Source organism: Actinia tenebrosa, unplaced genomic scaffold (assembly GCF_029948245.1).
Source record: "Actinia tenebrosa isolate PJP-AT-01 unplaced genomic scaffold, QUT_ActTen_1.0 PGA_scaffold8__29_contigs__length_14323225, whole genome shotgun sequence".
Classification (NCBI taxonomy): domain Eukaryota; kingdom Metazoa; phylum Cnidaria; class Anthozoa; order Actiniaria; family Actiniidae; genus Actinia; species Actinia tenebrosa.
Genome location: NW_028292585.1, coordinates 6,046,626 through 6,070,380, shown reverse-complemented (window position 1 = coordinate 6,070,380; position 23,755 = coordinate 6,046,626). Strand labels below are relative to the sequence as shown.

At 37.6% G+C, this 23,755-nt stretch overlaps 5 protein-coding genes across 5 annotated transcripts; 2 read left to right on the top strand and 3 right to left on the bottom strand.

Moving 5' to 3' along the window:
• The first annotated feature begins 1,091 nt into the window (after positions 1-1,091).
• On the top strand, positions 1,092-3,358 carry LOC116296825 (uncharacterized). Its single transcript, XM_089024117.1, has 3 exons — positions 1,092-2,245; positions 2,322-2,582; positions 2,680-3,358. The coding sequence occupies exons 1-3, from the start codon at positions 1,995-1,997 to the stop codon at positions 2,870-2,872; spliced, it is 705 nt and encodes a 234-aa protein (XP_088880243.1). The 5' UTR covers positions 1,092-1,994; the 3' UTR covers positions 2,873-3,358.
• Positions 3,359-6,336: 2,978 nt separating this feature from the next.
• On the bottom strand, positions 6,337-7,692 carry LOC148905037 (adenosine receptor A2b-like). Its single transcript, XM_089024153.1, has one exon. It carries the CDS (start codon positions 7,622-7,624, stop codon positions 6,686-6,688), a length of 939 nt encoding a protein of 312 aa, XP_088880279.1. The 5' UTR covers positions 7,625-7,692; the 3' UTR covers positions 6,337-6,685.
• A 4,107-nt stretch (positions 7,693-11,799) lies between these two features.
• On the bottom strand, positions 11,800-13,078 carry LOC116300935 (adenosine receptor A2b-like). Its single transcript, XM_031709910.2, has one exon. It carries the CDS (start codon positions 12,918-12,920, stop codon positions 12,069-12,071), a length of 852 nt encoding a protein of 283 aa, XP_031565770.1. The 5' UTR covers positions 12,921-13,078; the 3' UTR covers positions 11,800-12,068.
• Positions 13,079-14,148: 1,070 nt separating this feature from the next.
• Positions 14,149-15,037, top strand: LOC116300920 (uncharacterized). The gene has a single exon (XM_089024020.1). The coding sequence runs from the start codon at positions 14,173-14,175 to the stop codon at positions 14,977-14,979; it is 807 nt and encodes a 268-aa protein (XP_088880146.1). The 5' UTR covers positions 14,149-14,172; the 3' UTR covers positions 14,980-15,037.
• A 640-nt stretch (positions 15,038-15,677) lies between these two features.
• On the bottom strand, positions 15,678-16,928 carry LOC148905036 (uncharacterized). The gene has a single exon (XM_089024019.1). The coding sequence runs from the start codon at positions 16,926-16,928 to the stop codon at positions 15,678-15,680; it is 1,251 nt and encodes a 416-aa protein (XP_088880145.1).
• Positions 16,929-23,755: the final 6,827 nt, after the last annotated feature.

Genomic DNA, 23,755 nt, shown 5'->3' with positions numbered 1-23,755 from the left:
AGTACACAATCAGTCTATACTCAACAAACAAATAAACAAATTATTTTTGCTGACGAACATGTATTATATCAACTAAAATTGTTAAGGCCGATTTACACGGTACAACGTTTGCAGATTGCATGCGACACTCGTAAGCAAACGTTGTACCGTGTAAATCGGCCTTCATACTTCAGTGTTCTCAAATCTACAATGAAAAATCCAAGTTACACTTGTAAGCAAAGTCTTTGGAAAGAAAGAGGTTGACGAAACGTTATCAAAGTTTCTCGAATATTCCACAAATTGTATCGTTAGGGGGAAATCAGTCTGTAAAGAAACGAGTTGATATTCTCTTTCCTACAGTCCTCTAAGAATTAGTCTCCTTCGATTTGCAAGAAATCCACAGGTTGCTACTACGATGGGTTGGAACGGTCTCATGTGACGAAAGATGTCTGAGGAAGCCGAATATACTTTAAGAGAACCAATAGTGTGCTCCACTCGGATACGAAGTGATCTCAGGGCCCTGTTAGCATCTCGCTGTCTTCTGTTGTGGGCAATACGTCTTGGTGTAATGAGAGGAGGGCGGTTAGCATATCCCCCATCAGCAAGCAGCCTTGCTCGTTGTGGAAGATTTCTTATTCTCCTGTGTCCTATAGCAGGAAGTCGTCTGAATGTTTCTGCATCGTTCATACGCCCCGGAAAACTGAAAAATGTATGCATTTATCTTTCAGTAGTAAACAAATGTGTCAGGGTAAATCATATCGTTATGACCATCATAATCATTCATTCATTCACTCATCCATCCATCCATCCATCCATCCATCCATCCATCCATCCATCCATCCATCCATCCATCCATCCACCCACCCACCCACCCACCCACCCATCCACCCATCCATCCACCCACCCATCCATCCATCCATCCATCCATCCATCCATCCATCCATCCATCCATCCATTCATTCATTACTATCTTAAACCTAGACAAGTCTACAAACTTACCCAGCTACAAGTAGTACTATCAATCCGTCTGCATCGATTACTATTTGCGTACTTATAAAGTGGTATTTCTTGTCGCCTCTATATAAAACTCTGCTTGTCTTGGGCCAGATGGTCTTTGAATTCTGTGTGTCGTGGCGTCTATCATACCTACAGCGTTTGAAAAATGTGGCAGAGTGTCCAGAAAGTTACTCCAAACCCTTAGAGAGTGCCATGTGATAAAATTTTGATAGCGGACAAACAGAATTGGAACGATATGATAGATTTCTTCAGCAACGGTACTTTTGCTTATTCTAAAGATGAATGCGAGGACGTACAGTTTCGGGTATTGCCTTAGCCACATAACAACCATGAGGACTCTGTTTGTGACGTCAAGTTTGCAAGCTCTTCGTCTATTAGTTGCTGGTACTCGAGGTGTATGTCTTGGAAGAGTAACGTCTACGGCTATTCTTCGTATAATAGCATCAAAGGATTCAGGTGTTTCCCCGGTCATGTACCAAAAAACGCGTGGGTAGCTCCGTACTAAACGATAAATATCGATGCCATTGTTTTGGCGGTGAAGAAGCTGATTACCAAGAAGTCGGGCTAAGAGGTTAAATCTCCCTGTTGGTACTATAGAGACCAGCATAAGAAGTGCTATGAGCAGATTCCCTATAACATGGGTAGGAAATAGAGGAACTAGGCGTGGTGATCTTTGGAGCACAAGTTTTACAACTGTAACCACAGACAACAGCGTCATCACAACAAAGGTTGGGAAAGGAGGAACATCCATTACTTGTTTTGAACTTAATAAATACCTATAAACTTTTACAAAGGCGAAGATATGCAAATAATTTGCTACAACTTGTCAAAGCGTGCGTGCACTTAGAATGTATGCATTATTATTAACATAATTAGGAAACAAAACACAAACACAATTAGGAAACACAAGAAGGTTGATAACATTCACACTTAGCGCACGTGGGCACGTTTGCTAGCAAGGCACTCTTTTCATCATTCGTACAAGAACATTGAACACGATGGAAAACGTGAAAAAACAAAGAAAAGCAAGAAGAAATTATACAGAACTGGAGGATATTCTCATTCTTCAGGCTGTAAATACATGTGGGAGAGAGTGGAAAAGCGTGTTGAGCTACATGAGACGACACGCAGAAGTGATGGGAGAAGCAGGAGACCAGTATTTGGTCGAGGATAAGTCCGCTTGCAAGGCTTTACAAGAGCGCCTAAGAAAACGAGCTTCTAAACTGCTCAACAACGCTCTACTTACAAGGTACAATCAATTATTAAACAGGTGCAAAGTGCTTTCCGTAAGTTAAAAGGATAATAATATGAAATTATTCTTATAGGAATGACGATACCACGTCAACAGACAAAACGCAGCGGGAAACACCATCAACATCAAAAATAATTGATGATGAATACGAGTCTTCTCAATCTAGCAGCGAGGAAAGTGCTAAACAAGAAATTGCAGAAATTTGTAAGGCTATTAATACTAGGGAAACGAAGTATGTGGTTGACGTGGATGACAAAAACCTACAGCATGACGACTCGACAGAAATTCTCAAGAAGATCAACAATAGAAGGGAACTTGAGAAAGAGGAAGATAGGTAATTTGATAATAATTTAATATTTTGTAATAATTTGTGCTCAAATTCTTAGATATGGCTTGTAAAACGTGGTTTTCATGTGTTGTTTTTATCTTAGGAAAAGAACTTCAGTGAAGCCGGAGAACAAGTCTAGCAAAAGACAAAAAGTGACGAGAGAGGATAGACTTGACCGCTTGCTGGATGCAATCCCTGGTGTTCTCGAGTCAGCTCAAACTGCTGCTCGAGAGCATAAGAAAGCTTTGGCAAGCTGGAGGACTATTCATGGTTTGGTGTCTTCTGACGAAGACTAGAATATTTATTTGTCTTTTGTGGCAGTTACGTTTTGTACGTATATATGACATGCTAACATGATATCTGTCTGATGAAGACTAGAATATTTATTTGTCTTAATTGTAGCAATTACGTTTTGTATCTGTCTGATGAAGAATGGAATATTCAGTATTATTGTCTTGTAGCTGACTACAAATTATTAAAATAGTTTTCTTGTCATTAAGTGGAAAGTCAGACTCATTTCTTGGTAGCTACGATTAACATGCAGTGAAGCTCGGGGCCCAGAGATTGAGAGGTCCTTCAGGATAAAGAGGATAGGGATGCTCGTTGACGAGAAATCGGGAAAAAAAATACCCTATATAAATACAAAGACGATTCAGAAGTTAGTTTGATTTAGTTTACGGCACCTATTTAACGGTTTGACTGAATTCACAACGCATCAGCTACACGATGTACCTATTCCGTTAGTATATGCCTATTCCGCCTATAATCCGCTAAATCGGAAATCTCTAATTGAATACCATGCTGACGGTCTTTGAATTGTAAACCAATTTAATGACACATCTACAAAAATACTTGTTTATGATTGGTCGATCGGCATTCAATTTTCTCTTACTGAACCTGTGCAATGATCTATTTATTCTTTGCACAATGTGGTATTAAGCCACTCTCATCAAATACGCGTAGTATTTTTCATTAATTGTTCTCGAACGTTGCTATTTCCTATACTAATTACACGTTAAGTAAACAGACTTGATGCAGCTGAAATGTCATTGAATGAATATTGGAATCGCAATTTAGTTGAACTGGTTTTCTGTAATGGAATAAAACCAATTCGTTGTGGTGTAATGTTTACCCATTACAGACCATGTGTCACTCCCTCAGTGAAATTGAAAAAGCAAAATTTAGAGCAAAAAACAAAATCAAGGCCTTTTTTGTTCGGCTTTAATTCATAGTTCTATCACATGACAGGAAGTCAGGTGATCCCATGAGATAGCACAGCGCTTGCGCAAGTCATTGCACGGATTGCATTCAAAGCAAGTTGTTCTTATAATTTTTGTTAAAGTCTTCAAACGATTCTGGATTAGTCTAAAGCAGTTAGTCTAGCAAGAAATCCAGCTGGGATCAACGTAGTTGATACCTAAACGTTGTTGTAAGGTCCTAACGTGGTTAGGAACCGACGTACACTGGTACAATATGGGCGACGAGGCCGGTGAAGGCTCGATTGTGGCGGCCAGAGACACGCCACCTAATGGTGATCATGATGTGAATGGCATGTTTGCCGCATTGCTTGGACAGATGCAAGCAATGAACCAAAACTTCGCTTCTTTCTGTTCAGGAGAAGCCGAAGAGGACAGTGATCAGGAGCCCAGTCGCCATGATCATGAAGCGGGACAGGGTGATATTGTCGACGAAGCCCTACAGACACTCATCAACAGTCAGAATGGGGTAAAAACGCCAGAACCCGATGTCTTACAGGACATAGCAGCCGATCTAAATGTAAACGAAAAGACGGATCCTGCTATTCATGAGGGACTGGCGGGCATATTCAATACCCTTGTCAAGTCAAAGATGAGCGAAGAAAAGCTGAAGGAAAAAATGGACAAATATGTTCGTCCAGAAAACATAAAGGACCTACGGGTCCCTAAGGTTAATCCACTAGTTTGGAACCAGTTGTCGTCCAGCATGCGATCGCAGGACTCAAAATCACAAAAGTCGCAAGGCATTTTGATGGGATCCACCATGGCATCCATCAAAGCGGCAGATCTGGTGATGAAAAAGTATCCTGGTGACCGGGATCTGTTAAAGATCATCACCGACAGTGTAGCCATGGGCTTACAGTTTAATCATGAGGTCAACCTATCAAGGAGAATGGCCATGAAAAAAGAGCTCCACAAGGATTACGCGTCTCTCGGAATTTCTCTTTGGCGACTTGTCCAAAATAACCAAAGACATCGCCGAGGCAAACAAGCTGACAAAGAGGGTTTTCCAATTCTGTTATGGGACGACCGCTCTCGGTACGAGCTCCGGGATCTTTATTCTACTTTCTCCGACTCTCTTCTTCTTCTATTCTTCACTCTGACGTAAACTAATTACATGAGCTCTATTTATGATAACTTCATGACAGGTGTCAGTCTACAATCAATGTGATATTATCGCTGAGTCTTGATTGGCTAAAGGAAATAGTAAATTCGTAAGTGTGATATCTTATTAAAGAGTAATACGAGTAAAAATCTTAGAACTAAACATAGCTTAAACTAAAGTTAATATATGAATATATGGTAAATGTATAGAAAGGTGTACGAGGGATATTTATATCATAAGATTTAAAAGAATAGTGCTAAAATAACTAAGCAAAGGGGTAAAGAGTGTGTAGGGCGTAACCAGAGGTGTACATGGGAGGAGCCAAGAGGTTTACTTGTAAATCCAAAGCATACCATTATCTAAACTTGTGCGTGATGGTAGCCTTACTGAAATCTTATATCGATATTTTTAATAGCTAATTGATCGTTCTTTATCTTGTTTTCATACGATAAGAAATAATAATTAGAAAACTGATGTCTAGCTTAGTCTGTAAAAACATTAATTTTCTCTCTCATAACAGTTCACTGATTCATTGATTCCCCTTAGTTACCGTTACTATGTCCCACAAGCTCAACAAATTATCTAAAATATCTCAGAACTTAAAACCTTGATCGCGTACGTAAAATCAATCAAAAAAAGATTCAATGTTTAATGTCCTTAGACAATAAATGAAAATTGCCTCATAATCCTTGTAGCACTCTTTTAAACAAATACTATGTAGTTGTTTGTCGCACAAGATTTCAATTGCATTGAGAAAACTGTTGCAATGGTGATTGGTTCGCTATTGTCTGAGTAGGAACTATGAATATTATTTATCGCAGGGGGTATTTTAAACATTTGCATTGAAATAGAAACAGAAAAAACTTAAATGATCTAGCGTGAATAGTGACATCCAAATGCCCGCCAAGCGTGCGTATGATGAGCAGGAGAAACATTCAAATCAAACTATTAAACCTTATCATATACAGGGCAAAATACATGAAGCTGATTGGCTAATAAAGGAGGGCTTTCCCCCCTTAATTTGGGGCCTAATGACAAGGAAATGATTGGTAGTTCAGTTGCCTAGCAACGCTCATCAATTTTAAACTTTTCTTTCAAGAGTATTATTACACAAGTGATTATTTGAATGTAAATAAACAGCATCGGTTTATATAGATTACATATGAATTATTTACTATTTTCAATGCGGCACGCATCAACATGCGGCGCGCGTCATCCTTTATCTATTTGACGTGTACTAAGGTAGTCAAGGTAGGTAACTATCGAGAACTAGTCCTACCAATCAGCGCTCGCCATTATTGCATACATCCTTTGCATGAACATGTAACGCTGTATTTCTTTTATTTAATGTTGCTTTTAGATAGATATATACTTTATTTTATAACACTAAGCCCGAGAGGTGAATTAAGCTAAAATTACAAGATTCGCTTGAATACATTTAAAAGAAAAGCAAGCCATGTTGGAAATTTCTATTTCAATTATTTTCCCAATCGCTTAACACAGTGAAAATACCATGATACATATTCAGTAGTTTCGGATCACAAAGGTTTTTGTTGTTGTTGAGAAAAACGGTTTTGGGGATATTTGTTGATCGTTGCTTTGGTAAAGACTCGGGTAAAGTGAGCATCTGATATGAAAATCTGATCGATCTAGCTATGCTATAGAAATACTGAATAATTTTACAGATTTCCAGCATACAATGTATGCACTAATACTACTTTGTCAGTAAGATTCCTAAGTCAAGCTTTTTAATCAACAGAAGTGTTTTCATTTTGACGGTCTTTACATCTGAACAATTTTCTTAGTATCTGAACACAGGCTCCTCGAATGTCCTTCATTCTTGTCAGATAAATAACAGGATTCAGAGTAGAGTTTACAAAAACAATAGTCATCATTCCCCACACGATGGCTCCACCGGAAAGCCTTAGGTGAAACATTAAAAGTATTCCCAAAAGAGGCATATAGCAAACAATAATAAGCACCATTATCAAGATCATTGTCTTCAGTAGCTTTCTGTACTTGAGAACATCGATGGCATTGGACTGTGTTGTACTGTTGGGTTGTTGGTTACCCTGTGGTTGGATCTGAGCACAGTGGATCTTCAGGGCTCTGAACGACTTCGTGTAGGATACTACAGTCACCAACAAGCATACTGCAAAAGCGACTATACAAACAATGCCCACCAAGGAAAGTGTATTTAGTAAAACACTCGTAAAACTCAGGATAAAAGAAGAAAACCAAGGACAAACCCAAGAAAAAACACAAAACAACCTCACTCTTCGTAGTGTGACGACAGATCTGTACCGCATCTTGAGTCGTATGGCCAGGTACCTGTCCACACTGATGGCTGTTATGGTCAACACTGATACACAGCTCAAAAGAGTTGAAACAATAATTACTGATAAGAAGAAGCTGCGATTAAATTCAACGTCTTCAAAGAGATTCATGATCATTATTACAGCAAAACCTGGTTGACAAAATAGTCCCACTCCAAGATCACTGAAGGCGAGGTTGGTCAGTAAAAGATACGACGGTGTTCGTAAAGAAGACGTCGTCAGAATGGCCACGATAACCAGAGCATTAGCAGCAGCTGTTGGTACAGCTAAGACAAAGTTGGTGATCACGATCAACATCAAACTTGCGATTTTTGGCGTACAATGTGATGTACATTCTGTGGTTCGATTCATAGCTAATGCAGTCGCTTGTTACTTGGTTTACAGCCGGAGGAATGAGGGATTGTGTGTTTTCCTTCTTTCTTGTCTTTTTGTGCTAAACATTGAGAGCTTGAAAAAAAAGTTGCTTTATATGCAGGTTCCAAACATTAATAACCATCTGCGGCAGTTATTAGTCCCATGTGCGCATCGTTTATTGAATACGAAATTGAATACCATGCTGACGGTCTTTGAATTGTAAACCAATTTGATGACACATCTACAAAAATTCTTGTTTATGATTGGTCGATCGGCATTCAATTTTCTCTTACTGAACCTGTGCAATGATCTATTTATGCTATGCACAATGTGGTATTAAGCCACTCTCATCAAATACGCGTAGTATTTTTCATTAATTGTTCTCGAACGTTGCTATTTCCTATACTAATTACACGTTAAGAAAACAGACTTGATGCAGCTGAAATGTCATTGAATGAATATTGGAATCGCAATTTAGTTGAACTGGTTTTCTGTAATGGAATAAAACCAATTCGTTGTGGTGTAATGTTGCCCCATTACAGACCATGTGTCACTCCCTAGAGTATTATTTCTTTGTTTAGCTTGGGTGTAATGTTTACCTATTACAGACCATGTGTCACTCCCTAGAGTATTATTTCTTTGTTTAGCTTGGGTGTAATGTTTACCCATTACAGAGCATGTGTCACTCCCTAGAGTATGACTTCTTTGTTTAGCTAGGGTGTAATGTTTACCCATTACAGACATTATGTGTCATTCCCCAGAGTATTATTTCTTTGTTTGACGGCTGCGCATTAGAAAGGACATGAATATGGATACAACTCAAATAATTAATTCTATTCTCAAGACCATGTGCCATTCCCTAGAGTATCTTTTCTTTCCATTGATTCTTCTTACGTAAGTATCATCCACGTATATATTATTTAAATCAAATAGTTTCTTAACATTTATTTTTAAAGTGGTCCTGGTTTAATTTTAGCTCAAAAATACACCAATTTGAATAAATTAAAGTATGGCAGATGATAACATGATGATAAATACAAAGGAAGTGTCAGTTACGTTATCGACACTTAGGCCAATGATAATATAGTTTTGACTGATATCCACTTTAATGTTTGTGGCCACCAATCGCGTACCCGTAAAACATATCGCCCGCATGTGCTTAAACCAACAACTTTGACTTTTTCACCCCGAAAAATGGGAGAGACCAGCAGCTCCTAAAAGAAACGACGATAATACCGGCCTTTGTTATATGGAAATCCCCACCCCCCCCCCCAGTGGTCCAACATGATCATAAAGGTTTATAAATGTAGCACCAAAACAGTCCAGTATTTGGTCAAACTCCTAATCAGCAGTAATCTATATTAGTAACATGTGTTCGAATTGATTTTAGATTGTATTATTTTTTTATTGATTTGTATCATTTACACTGTCATGATCTTCATGCACGTGTATCAAACAAATAATGAATGAAATTTACAAAGTATACATAAACTATAAATAAGCATATGAATATACTACATGTATACAGCTATATGAATATACACATTTGTATGACAAACAAAAAACCATTAGATTCTTTCAGGACAATGTGGTACATGCTATCTTAAATAACTTTCGTTAATCTAGCCAGATAGCCTAACAGCTTTTGAGGCATTATTGATAAATCTTTTTGACATCATAGCTGGTTATCTGTATAATAACTATATTTCAATACTTAAAAAAAAACACAAGCCGCTTTGACATTGATATATCTAGTCAACGACAGAAGTCTGAGCTGACCTCTAAAATAAATTCACCTTTATCAGAACAAACTAAAGGTCAACCAATCAGAATTGAGGATTCAACGTCATATTTTGATTAGCATTTCCCATGATTCTGCCAAGAGAAACTGAAATATCAATTCTTCATTCTTGAAGAGAGGATGTCAGCAAAAATCGAACATACGCCGGCAACAGTCGAAAAATCGAATTGGCTCATACTTAATTGGTGTTAGGAAGATCTTGAGGCAATGAAAACCGTGGTATACTTTATTTGCCGAAATATCGCTTTATTTCCGAGAAAAACGAGAAAAACTAATTCGTACATAAGTGAACCTCTGAGAGAGCAAAAAAACTCCAACTTCGGGGGTCTCGCACGTTTTTGCAAAAACATGTACAGAATTAATTCTTTAAAAATTGAATTAGTTAATATTTTAGCTTTAAAAAGGTATTATTTCTTAAAGTGCTACTACGACGAAAATCGCTCAAACTTGGATTCAGCTGAAACTTCCTAAGAATACTCTTTAAAGGTCCAATAATCACTATATGAAGTGTTTTCTCGATATTCAGTACGAAAGTATGATATTTTTACGATTATTTTTTGGAGTCTGTGACGTCATACACTCAACATCGAACATCGCTCCATACATTTCTTTGTAGTTTATGATCAAAATATCAGTAGTAAAGGGAGAAAGAAATACCCAAACACCCCAAAATATAAATTATAGTCACAAGTAATGTGAAATAAGCACATTAGCCACCCTTTGGGCTTCATAGGAATAAAATAAATTAAGGATTTATATACATATATATAATATATATATAAAATAATCGTAAAAATATCATACTTTCGTCCTGAATATCGAGAAAACACTTCATACAGTGATTATTGGACCTTTAAAGTGTATTCTTAGGAAGTTTCAGCTGAATCCAAGTTTGAGCGATTTTCGTCGTAGTAGCACTTTAATATTTGAATACATTTATGGTTGCGAAAAAAAATTAATTACCACGATACTTAAACGCCTTATCAAAAGCGAGGAATTTTCAAAAACAATTCTTAGCAATGTGCTAACTAAAATAAAAGGTCGATATAAAGAAAACGAAAAGTTGAAATAATGTCCCATTCGTAACTAAAGGGATTTTTTTGGGTTTTTGTTCTGCGACAAGTAATAAACATTTAAAGTTGGAGAAACTTGCTATACTTTACAATTTTGTTTTTCTCATTTTTCTTGGAAATAAAGCGATATTTCGAAAAACGAAGTATACCACGATACGTTATACTTGAATATGAGCGAAATCGATTTTTTGGTTGTTGCCGCCAAATTTCGATTTGTTTGATTTTTGCTGACATCTTCTCTTAAATTGATTTGAGTTAAATGCTACTAGTTGATCTCATGGTGGAATTATAGTTCAATTAACCTAAGAAATCTACATTGTACTCAGCCCCTGCTAAGAAAACGCTAACCAAAAATATTTGACACATAATCTCTTTCCAGTGTACAAAGTATGACCAGAAAGTACTATTACTACTTTGTCAGTAAAATTCCTACGTCAAGCTGTCAAGTGTTGTTTTCATTTTGACCATCTTTACATCTGAACAATTTTCTTAGTATCTGAACACAGGCTTCTCGATTGTCCTTCATTCTTGTCAGATAAATAACAGGATTCAGAGTCGAGTTTACAAAAACAATACTCATTAGTCCCCAGATCATATAATCTCTATCAAAACTATCTGGGTGTAACAATATTGAAAATATTCCCAAAAGGGGCATATAGCAAACGATAATAAGCACCACTATCAACAACATTGTCTTCACTAGCTTTTCGTACTTGTGAACATCGATAACATTGGACTGTGTTGAACTGTTTGGTTGTTGGTTGCCTTGTGGTTGGGTCTGAGCACAGTGGATCTTCAGGGCTTCTCTGCTTTTTTAATACAGCAATATGTAACATGTACCTCAAAAGTCTTTTAACTATATGGAGCTACCTTAAATATAGAGTTTCGCGCTCTGTTATTGATCGAGCGACAGGCAGTGTTTATGAGACTATTCACTGCTCGAGCGGTGTCTGAGATTTGCCTAAGGCTCAGTGAACATGCGAAGACTCGCTGCTCCGTACAAATTCTCCAACCATTCAATTATCGTCAAATAGTCCGAAGTTCTTGACCAATCAGCACAAACATGCTGCGCTGTATTTCATTTATTGAATTTCGCTTTTTGGATAGATACTTTATTTTTTGACATTACAGCTCGAGATAAACCTGAATTACGTTAAGATTACAATATGCACTTAAATATATGTAAAAGAATAAAGTGAAGCATTATTTTCTAAAACAGTGAAAATACTAACTACCAAGCCATGTTGAAAACTTCAATTTCAGTTATTTTCCCAATCGCTTAATTAACCGTAGTGAAAAATTCATGATACATATTCAATACTTTGGGATAAAAGCAAATCAACACTTTTTTGACACAAAATAGTTTTGAGGATATTTGTCCATCGTTACTATGGTAACGACTCAAATAAAATGAGCATCTGGTATGAAAATCTGATCAATCTAGTTTTGCCTTACACTAATAATTATATCGATTTCCGTTATATATAAACTATGGCCACAAACTACTAGGAACCATGTTAAGTCCGTCAGTAAAATTCCTACTTCAAGCTTCCATCATTCAATCAGCCTACATGCATCTGAACAATTTTCTTAGTATCTGAACACAGGCTTCTCGAATGTCCTTCATTCTCGTCACATAAATAACAGGATTCAGAGTAGAGTTTGCACACACAATACTCATCATTCCCCACATGATATGATACTTATCGTGATAAGCTGGGTGTAACATTATTGCAAGTAGTCCGAAAATAGGAAGGTAACAGACTAAGATCACCACCACTATTATTATCATTGTCTTCAGTAGCTTTCTGTACTTAAGAACATCGATGGCATTGGACTGTGTTGTACTGTTGGGTTGTTGGTTACCCTGTGGTTGGGTCTGAGCACAGTGGATCTTCAGGGCTCTGAACGACATCGTGTAGAATACCACGATCACCACTAAGCATACTGTTAGACCGACTACACCAAGCTCCGCATTTCGCATGTCAAAAATACCAGTTACTATCGTTACGAGAGGAGCAACCCAAGAAAAAACACAGAAGAAGCTCACTCTTCTAAGTGTGACAACAGATCTGTACCTCATCTTGAGTCGTATGGCCATGAACCTGTCGACACTGATGGCGGTTATGGTCAACACTGATACACAGCTCAACTGCGATGCAACAACAATTACTGATAGTAATAAGAAGATACTAAATTCAACGTCTTCAAACAGTTTCATGATTATTATTACGGCAAAACCTGGTTGGCAAAATAGTCCCACTCCAAGATCACTAAGCGCGAGGTTAGCCAGTAAAAGATACGACGGTTTTCGTAAAGAAGACGTCGTCAGAATGGCCACGATAACCAGAGCATTAGCAGCAGCTGTTGGTACAGCTAAGATAAAGTTGATGATCACTGAGAACATCAAACCGTTCATCCTTGGCGTGAATGTGATGTAGTTAACGTTGTTACTTCGTTTACAGAGAAATGAGAATTTCCCTTTTGTTTGTCTTCGTTTTCAAGACATTCGGGGCTAGAGAAAAAAGGTTTCTCGCCGTACAGGCGCAGAGGACTTCTTGAATTAGCATAACACTTAACACAGATTTATATATCGCGCTAAGTTAAACTCCGCTAATTTCTTTTGAAACATCAAGTTATTGGCTAGCTCTACGAGCAGGTGAACCAGTAGGCCGTCTCTTAAGAATTTTTGCGGGCAAATGTGAAGTAAATGTCAATTTCCTGAAACTTTGCCAATTAATTGAACAACTTAAAGCAAACAAAGTCTCGAGAATGAATATAGCTACTGAACAGCTATGATTCTTAAACCGCTAAGGATTATGAGTAAATACATTATCTAGATCTTTTCCCAGTTATAGTTTGACCTCCTGTAAGCATCCTCAAGCTGCAGTTTGTATCTAAAAGCTTTTCACAACTTTGATAGAACTGGTTTTCGATTTTGAGCCGGCACGGTTAACGTCACACTTAAAAACTCGGCTGGGACACAAGTGAACATCTGCGCACATGCAAATTAGTCGAAACGCCTTCATGCTATTGTAAAAATATGTAAATTGGACTTTCAAACGTGCCTAAAAAATTGGAATCAGTCAGGAAGCTATTCTTCGCGAATGTCTCGCAGATTACAGTTTGTATGCGAGATAAATTAGTTTCAAATTACTTTTTTGTACCATTGCAAGATTTGACTGATTTTCTGAAAGGTTTCTGTCGCTTTTCGTCTTATCAGTTCGTCTTAGCCAAATATTTTCGTAACTTTACTTTTACTTTATTTGTAATATTAAACAAAAACAAAACAAAACAAAACGAAAAAAAAAAAAAAAATTGTGCAAACGCATGTCATTCAGGAGTGATTATCTCAAAAACAAGCCAAAGTAGTCAGCCACATTGAAATCGGTTCTTTTGACTTATAAGCAGATGACCGGTGATATTTGCATAACAAGGGGCCTCCTAAAAGTCATAGACAACTGATAATTGAAAGGAAAATTGAAAGGAAAATAGCGGGAATGTATGAAACTTGGATATGGTAATCGTAATGTGTACGGTTTTTTTTTTATCTCGGTCACTATAGCAACGTTTCTATCAAACTCTAGATAAGTTGATACAAGATAAGATAAGCGCTCAGTCCTCTTTCTGCATCTGCAAATCAACTGAAAAGCGCCGCTACTACATTAGCTATGAATCGAACCACAGAATGCACATCACATTGTACGCCAAGGATGGTCGGTTTGATGTTCGTCGTGATCACCGACTTTCTCTTAGCTGTACCAACAGCTGCTGCTAATGCTCTGGTTATCGTGGCCATTCTGACGACATCTTCTTTACAAACACCGTCGTATCTCTTACTGGCCAACCTCGCCTTTAGTGATCTTGCAGTAGGACTATTTTGTCAACCAGGTTTTGCTGTTTTAGTGCTCATGAAACTGTTTGAGAACATTCAATTTAATCACAGCTTCTTGTTATCAGTAATTATTGTTTCATCTCTGTTGAGCTGTGTATCAGTGATGACCATAACAGCAATCAGTGTGGACAGGTACTTGGCCATACGACTCAAGATGCGCTACAGATCTGTTGTCACACTACGAAGAGTGAGGTTGTTCTGTGTCTTTTCTTGGGTTAGTACTCCTGTCGCGACTTTTGTGATGATTTTACTAAGCATACCTTCCTTAGATGGCATATTGGGTGTAATCGCTGTTACAGGATGCTTGGCGGTGATTGTGGTATCCTACACGATGTCGTTCAGAGCCCTTAAGATCCACTGTGTTCAGACCCAACCGCAGAGTAACCAACCACCCAACACTACACCACAGTCCAATGCCATCGATGTTGTCAGGTACAAAAAGCTCTTGAAGACTATGGTACTGATAGTGGTGGTCATTCTTATTTGTTACCTGCCGATGCTCGGAGTACTGGCTTTGTTTGTACAAGCTGATCCCGACAACTTGGTTGTAATATGGGGACTGATGAGTATTGTGTGTGTGTAAACTCGACTCTGAATCCTGTTATTTATCTGACAAGAATGAAGGACATTCGAGAAGCCTGTGTTCAGATACTAAGAAAACTGTTCAGATGCATGCAGACTGATTGAATGATAGTCAAGATGAAAACACCAATGTTACCGGAGTTTGCATTGCTACGCGGCCAACCCAGACAAAAATCGCGATGTGCACTTTGCAATAGACTGCCGTCAATCAAACACGTTGACGCCATTTACACGCGTGTGTGATTCAAAAGGCGCCAAAACTTGTCGATTGTTTACAAGTATTATGAGCCAAACTCACTGGGCCTATCCGGGCCGATCCAAACGCGTGTAAATAACGTCAACTTCTATTATTATTATTATCAGCAGCAAACACGTTTGAATGCTAATTAGGTAAGCTAGATAGGGCGTAATTTCGTAACCTACCAGCATGACAGGACTAATAATATATACAATCACTTAAAACCAATTATTAATGTTCTTAAGATGCAGTTTAAATACTTAGAATGTTTGAAATGTCCTTAAGATGTGATTAATTTAAATGTTCTTGCAATGTTCACTGTGCAGCTTAATATCGCTTTCTGCATTCTAAGTAATACTTCTTTGTATCTTGCTCCAAAGATATTCTTCATCTCAGGCTCCATCTCTTTAGACCATCCTCCAAGAGCGTCCAAAATGAGGTTATTATTATTATGGCAAGTTTTATTTGTCTGTATATATCATGTTTACATTGACCAGCGGACATCGTTCTATAAGAAAGTTCACTTCCCTGTCTGTATTTGTAATTGTTCTTAGGTCTTTTCTTAGCTGTTCGTGATGTCCTGCGAGAAAGTCAAACACTATGTTAATCTGATTTACACTTGAGCTTTTGCACTCTTTTTTGATGCCTGCACGTAGTTCCGTGTATTTTTCTTGTTTTTCAACAGTTCTCTCCGCAATCTTACCAACTTGACAAACTGTGCCTTCAAATAGTGTCCAAGCATTAGTTTCTTTATCTTGTACAACTATGTCGGGTTTATTGGCACTGTTTTCTGGAGCTTTCTCAAGTTGAAAGGGTACATTCCAGTATATTTTTGCCTTTTCATTTTGAAGTACTGCTGATGGTAGACTTTGTTGGTACCATGGCTTTCCATTGTCGCTTTCCTGAAAGTTGTACTTTTCCAGCAAACAGTGGTATATCGGTCTCAGCATTCTGTCGTGTCTGGCTGTGTAAAGGCTTTGGGCGATCTTTGAGCAGCCACTTAGTACATGTGTTGTTGATTCTGTAGCCATATGGCACATTCTGCATTTGGTGTCTGTGATGGTCATCTGTGCTTTGCTTTGTTGGTATGTCTTTGTTGGTAGTAGTTGTTGGCGTATGTTCTTGTTTACGCTGTAGACAATATCGGGAATGTTTTTCCACTTCTTCAGGATCTGGTTGGCTGTTGGTGAAATCTGTTTATCTTGGAGTTGTTGGTTGGTGTAGGCTCCAAGCCATGTCTGCTGTTTTGTTTCTTTTATATACTTCTCCGTGATCTTTGATCGCAGCAGCTCTTTTATTGATTTTGGTGAAGGTGAGGTTATCGTTTTGATCTCGTTGGCAGGTGTAGGGTCTTTACTTGTAAGTATTTTAGTGCCTGTATCATCAAAGTCGCACGTGATGTTATATTCCGCTGCGTACTTGGTGGCCTGTTTGAAAATTGACCTTCTACCTTGCGCGATTCTATTCATTTCAAGCGTTCTTGCATGCCTGATCCTCTTGTCTTTGCTGTTGTTGATATAGTTTGCCATTTTGATCGTTGTTAATTTGAAAGTGTCCTCAACGCTTTTCATACCGCTTCCTCCTAGTTCTTCTGGTAGGTAGAGTAGTTTGATGGATTCGTGATGGTGCATTCCTCCTTCTTTTCTGACTATCTCTCTTGTGCGTCGGTCTATGTCCTTCAGTTGGTTTATTTTCCAGTCGCTTGTCCACATGTGGTACTGAAGACCAATAATAATAATAATTATTATTATTATTATTATTATTATTACTATTATTATTATCATCATTATTATTATTATGTGTTACCAAAGTAACGATGAACAAATATCCTCAAATTAACAAATTAATTAACATCCGTTTTTATGTGTCTGTCCTCTGATTGATGATAAATTCTGCATCACATTGTCAAAGTAGTGTGGATCCACGAGGCGTAGCCGAAAATTCTCGTTTTTATTCATCAGAACAACCATCGGAAAGAGCGCGCGCTCGATCGTTGACGTCACCTTTATTTTTCTGTCTTCTTATTGATGATAAAAAATAACCAATCAGCGTGCGAGTAATTTGTAAGTTATTGTAAAAACCGGTTTTTCTCAACAACAACAAAAACCTTTGATTTTGCTTTGTGATCCGAAACTACTGAATATGTATCATGGTATTTTCACTGTGTTAAGCGATTGGGATAATAATTGAAATAGAAATTTCCAACATGGCTTGCTTTTCTTTTAAATGTATTCAAGTGAATCTTGTAATTTTAACTTAATTCACCTCTCGGGCTTAGTGTTATAAAATAAAGCATATATCTATCTAAAAGCAAATTAAATAAAAGAAACACAGCGTTGCATGTTCATGTAAAGATATGCAATAATAGCGAGCGCTGATTGGTCCAGAACTTCGGACTAAAATTTCATTCTGTTAGTTTGAGTCTTATTTTTTCATGTTTTATTCAAAGCGTTAATGCGATTTTCAATATTCTGCGAACATGGGCAGTTGCAAGCTGTACGCTGAGATTTGTTTTTTCGCTGCCGTAAATCAAAAATAAACAGCTTGGTACCTTTTATGTTCTTAACTGGCAGTAGTAAAAAAACGATTTCACAACAAGCCGTTGAAATGTCCGAGTGCGCAGAATATGGAAAACCACAGTAATAATATAATCAACTGAAAATTAGTACCGCTTGGTTGAAATGATCCTGAAAATAGGAAATTTACTTGAAAATGGTAATTGATAGAATAACATTTAATCAAGTCCACGTAGTGGTTTATCAGATAGAATGTCGACAAGTTCTGAAGCCCTTTCACCTTACTGCTGATCTTCAATATTCGAGAAAAGGCCAGGTGATCTGAAGAAAAACAATTAGCCAATCAAATTGCGAAGCCGTGAACTACAAGCTCCACAACTCCATGATGCTTACAACTTAATTTAAGTGTCACATATGTTATTGAGAGTGTTATTTAACGGTGGTTGATTTTTATCACGGATATCATACTTTGCACGCCTAGTCCGATCTTCTGATAAGATATCTATTACCAGCTTAATCATATCCTTTTTGTAATCACTACCAAATCCTGCAATCTGATTGGTTCAAAGGAGTGCGATTAATTCCCAAATCACATCCTTAGGAGCTCTTAATCGCATCCTAAAAAAAATTGTTTTGAACAATAAAATGAAGCAAAATAAAACAAAAAAAAAAAAAAAAAAATTTTTTTTTAGATGTTTTTTTTGTTTGCATTTAGTTCTTCTACTACATCAAATTGATTATTCTGCACTCTTTATTGTGTCTTTTTCTTGTGTATGATTACGAAAAGGATATGATTAAGTGGTAATTGAACTTTGTGTCGTGCAATTTTGGTCTGAAATCAAACTTGCAATTACAAATCGCACTCCCGCTTCGCGGTCATGCGATTTTGTAATCGCGCGTTTGATTTCAGACCAAATTGCACTCCACTCAGTTCAATTACCATCATGAATCAAAACTGATTAGAATCAAACTTATACACTCGGGAGAGCAAACTGTCTAATTTTTAAAGAATTTTGAATCATTCTGTCCCGATAACAAAACCTATGATGTAGACGATATGAACCTAGAGCGCCTATGGATCCCTTTTTATTAAAATTAAAAACTAAATTATCAAAAGCTAAAATGAATTTAAACGCCAGCGGCGACCCAGTTTTCAACTGATGTATCACAGGGAGCTCAGCATTAAATAATCAGTGAGATTTACTAAAACAATTTTCCTCTTCTCTTTTTGAAAATAAAAATAAATTGGTAGAATAAGTGTTGTACTACCAGAATGCACTACGTTTGCGTTCTCATAAATGGCCAATTGCCGAGTTTCATATCCTTGGAGGACTGGGTCGAAACTGCACAATTGTGAATATCGATGTCATGAATATCTCCATTTCCCAATGATTCGTGTTCATTCGGTCAAAATCAGGCTGCATTTGTAGGGTTCAATGATATTATACGACTACATGTATTAAAAGTTTTCATCTTATCCAGCCTGGTTAACAGGTGTCCGGTCTCCCCAGAGTTCTCTCTCGATATGAAACCGGCATTGGTGCTGCGTTTTCTTTTAGTTGTGACGTCAATGAAGAGATGCAGATCGTGTTTAACCTGACTTTCTCATCATCATCATGTCGAGTCTCCTCGGGAGTCATGGTTGTCAAGCCATCATGATTCCTTTCTGTGGCTTATACAGGTAGGGGACGCCACACCTCTTTGCCCGACAGATGGTTAGTATAAGGTGAGACATTGAGGGTTTCACTGCCAGGGTCTTTTTTTACGTCGTCAGAGGTTCATAATTTTGCTTCCTCAGTCGTGTATCGTCTGACAACTGGACAGGACCCTCCAAAGTTCGACATACTAGGCCTTAAGTTTACTTCCAGCATGCGGGCAATAATCTCCTCAATACATTTCTACAAGCTCGTCTGAGGTCTCTCATTCTTACCATGCAAATTACTGGATTCATGATGGAGTTTAAGTAAGAGACGTTGGTTAGAATCCAGATAATAAGTACATATCCATCGTTCTTTTCTAGGAATATAAAAACTATTGCATAGAAAAGTAGGGAAAATACCACTATCAGTAAAACTAGTATTATCATTGTCTTCAACACTTCTCTGTACTTGAGAACATCGATGACATTGGACTGTGTTGTACTGTTTGGTTGTAGGTTACCCTGTGGTTGGGTCCGAGCACAATGAATCTTCAGGGCTCTGAACGACATTGTGTAGGAGACAAGTATTATGAGTAGGCATATTGTTACACAAATGATAAAAAAGACGACGCAGACGAAAAAATTTGACATGTTTATAGCGAATACTGTGACACTGGAGGCAACCCATATCAGAAGCAGCAAACGTCTCGTCCTTGGGATCGTGACAACAGATCTGTACTGCATCTTGAGTCGTATGGCCAAGTACCTGTCCACGCTGATGGCTGTTGTGATAAAAGCTACCGAAAAAAATAACAATTCTGTTATAACCAGCCTTGCCTTTTGCAAACGAGATGGTAGTGTGTGGCTATATGCAACCCAAAATGCTAGCACTGCAAGAATAGGTTGGATTACAAGTCCCACTGCAAGATCACTGAAAGCGAGACTTGAAAGTAAAAGATACGACGGTGTTCGTAAAGAAGACGTCGTCAGAATTGCCACGATAACCAGAGCATTAGCAGCAGCTGTCGGTACGATCATAACAGTGTTCGTTATTCCAATATATTTGGCGATAAGTGTAGCTCGACACGGCAACGATCCACAACTTACAACGTAGGAAATGTTATCAGGATATTCAGTTTGGTTCATCTTGACTATTCTTTCAGTCCCAATATTAATATTGAAGCTATCTAAGTCTACTTCCGACGAATATTACAGTTCAAGTGATCTAAAAGTCGATCCGGCCCACACTGAGATGGTTCTGTGTGTAATTACTAGTCTTGGCTATTATATACATAAAGTAAGGACGCTGGTTCTGAATATGACAGGAAAAGAGAAAGACAACACGTCCAGTCTCAGTTGGTGTTTCACTCTCAATCCTTTAGGCTTTCTTTGAAACGCAAATAATCTTACATAAATACTGTCCATATGGCTAAATCAAATAAAAGAACATTACTTCTAGACCTTCTGGTTGTCCATTTTCATTTGAGATTGCAAAAATGTAATCTTTTTGGATGTTATCAGAAAAATTTCAAACCTTCCCTCAGTAATTCTATGATACTATTTTGCAAATCTTTTCAAAATTAAAGGATACCTAGGCTTGAGCAAAAGGCTATCGATTTGACAATTTCATTAGTTCATTTTCCATGCACTCGTTTTCCATATAATTCTTTTCTGTCATGAAAAGTCTGATTGGGTCAACCTAAATGTGCTTTTTAATGAGCATGTCAATTCGTGGGTTCAAAAGACCTCTTCGGCTTGGGGTAATGTTTTCCCATTTCAGACCACTTGATATTCCTTTAAGAATAAGGTTCTTAGCTTGAGCTGTATCCATATTTATGTGTCTTCTCATGTGCAACCGTTAAACAAAGAAATGATACTCTAGAGAATGACATGTGGTCTGAAATGGGAAAACATTATCAGATCTATTCCCATCTGGAACTTAGGTTTTTTCTGAGTTCTGTCTTTTTCTTTGACCTCTCATTATTCATTCGGATTCGTAATGTCAATTAGGTTTTCAGTTATGAGTAGCCTTCATCGATACAAATTTAATAATCGCACCAAACGTAGTAAATAGGGATCATAAAATTATAACAGACTAGGCTTTTCTCTGTTCTTTGTAGCTTAAGCTTAAATACTCGCTCAGAATAAGGAGTACTGATAGTCTGAGGGGGTAAAGTGTGCACCTTCGAGCGCTTTATACATGAGCCCCTGGTTTGGGAGAATTGAGCAACCACTCCCCACGATATCGAAGTAAAACATTAGCTTCACCTTTTAATCTTTGTTTTGCCTTGTAACTTGAGGAGATGACATTTATGATTGCTTTAGCGGCAGAAAATCAAAACAGATTGAATGGAAAATCACTATTTTGAGTTTTTGCATTAATTCGACATTAATCCGGAAATGAGGTCGGAAGAACAAAAATTTCACTGTAGCTAAAAATAATTGCACTCTTACTTAAAATGCGAGCCTTTTAAATATAAATATAATCATGATTTTTCTTCTTGTTTTTGACCAGCAAGGGGTGCTCTTGAAAGATATTTTACGCGTGGTCTCGGCTAAGTAGCTTAGCCGGGTGATCATAATCACTAGGAGCGATAGTTTTGATCGCTTAAACAAAAACTTATAGTTAAAATTATTCTTTTCTTAATTTCTCTTAACTGAAGCTAAACTTTTATGACAACAGCTGCAATTAGAGCAGACGGTTGGATCTTCTATAGTGAAAACGTTCGTATCATTGTGGTGCCATCTACCTTCGAATGAGTAGACTGTGGGTAGATATAAACCTGGTTTATCGGTGTGTGTGTCTGTGGTGTGCCTGAGTTAAAAGCTCTCATTCCAAATAGCAAATTTAAGATTCATTGTGAAAGCACCCGTAACCATGGCATACATTGTATTCGCCAAGTGACGTCACTAGAAGAATCCACGCACGTTGTTTGCAGAGGAAGCCATTTTGGATTTTCAATCACTTCATAATCAGCAGCATATTTTGAGTATTCTTAGTTTACTTTATGTTCTTTTTATTGGACCTTGAGATATGAGATTGTTGTATCTATCATTAAGTTGGAAGAAGAGTCCGAAAACAGCCTGGTTTGTTGTCATATATTGGATCGATTAGACTCGGTCCAGATAATCTCAATCGTAGAAAAATTTCGTAACCAGAAATCGGAAAAGAAAAGGATTCTAGCCAATCAGAAGCCAATAATTTAATTGATAAAGACAACACATTGTTTGCACAAAACATAATTCCGACTATCGCCTTACTCGGGTCACAATACTCTCAATGAAATGAGTCACCAAGTGTCAATTGTTATCATCGGCTTAGTTCCGATTGGTACTCAAAAAGCTTCACGAGCTTAGCATGGGTTACCTTTGATTAACGTTTCCGACAGTTGAATATAAGTGACAAATTTGCCCTCTTTTCTCTCTTTGTTCTTGTTTATTATACCCAAAGAGCTAAAAGTGGAACGAAACCTACACATTTGAATATTCTATATGAATCCTACTTGTTCTGTTCCGCCCTCTCAACAAGCAAAAATTTGTGCTGCTGTTTATGAAGTTAGAAATTTAGTCGCTCCAATCTTCGTTTATGTTTTCATCCATACATCCGGCGGTCCGTCCATCCGTCCCATCCCATCCCATCCCATCCATTTATTCATTTATCCTTTCCATCCTTTCCATCCTTTCCATCCCATTCATCTCTAAATTTACCTGTGCGACAAATTACGTCACGCCCCATCCCATTCATCCATACATCTTAATTATCTATACATTCATCCGTCTGTCCATCCACTCAATCCAATGTTATACTAGCAATATTAATATTATTTTAATATTATTTCAATCTATTAAGATAGATTAGCAATTATTTATTTACTTGGGCTTTTGAGACACTGATTCAAGACCAGTTGAACGGGGATGTTACCAGGATGAATGACCATAATCTCCTACCCACTCAATAAATGATTTATTTTGTTTTTCTTTATGGGCGCCACGATAGCTGATAGCTGAATGAATGGATACGTTGGTTAGAGGTCGTTTCTGGATTCGTTACCGAGGTAAGACCTTTTAGCAGGGCTTAGAAGCTTATCTATCACGATATGATCAGTGATTTTTAGTCCGATGAAAGATAAACGCGTGAATAAAAAATAATGACTGTTTAACGTTTAGTTCTCAGTTTCTCTTATCTCGTGGTGATCTGATAGTACCACTATTAATGGTAACATATTACCAGAATCCACTACGTATATTTAATTCAAATGTATTCGAATAAAACTGGCTGCAGCAATCTTGGATGTTTTCCACCTTAGGTGATTTAGAACTTAAGACCTCTGTACCTTGGGTCCCTTTTCAGACAACGTGTCATTCCCTAGGGTATCATATCTTT

What these genes read in the sequence shown, in the direction of transcription:
- LOC116296825 (XM_089024117.1), top strand. Translation starts at nt 1,995, where the DNA reads ATGGAAAACGTGAAAAAACAAAGAAAAGCAAGAAGAAATTATACAGAA. An exon ending in AACAACGCTCTACTTACAAG is followed by an intron (nt 2,246 to 2,321) that starts GTACAATCAATT and finishes TTATTCTTATAG; the next exon opens with GAATGACGATACCACGTCAA. An exon ending in CTTGAGAAAGAGGAAGATAG is followed by an intron (nt 2,583 to 2,679) that starts GTAATTTGATAA and finishes TTTTTATCTTAG; the next exon opens with GAAAAGAACTTCAGTGAAGC.
- LOC148905037 (XM_089024153.1), bottom strand. Translation starts at nt 7,624, where the DNA reads ATGAATCGAACCACAGAATGTACATCACATTGTACGCCAAAAATCGCA.
- LOC116300935 (XM_031709910.2), bottom strand. Translation starts at nt 12,920, where the DNA reads ATGAACGGTTTGATGTTCTCAGTGATCATCAACTTTATCTTAGCTGTA.
- LOC116300920 (XM_089024020.1), top strand. Translation starts at nt 14,173, where the DNA reads ATGAATCGAACCACAGAATGCACATCACATTGTACGCCAAGGATGGTC.
- LOC148905036 (XM_089024019.1), bottom strand. Translation starts at nt 16,928, where the DNA reads ATGTGGACAAGCGACTGGAAAATAAACCAACTGAAGGACATAGACCGA.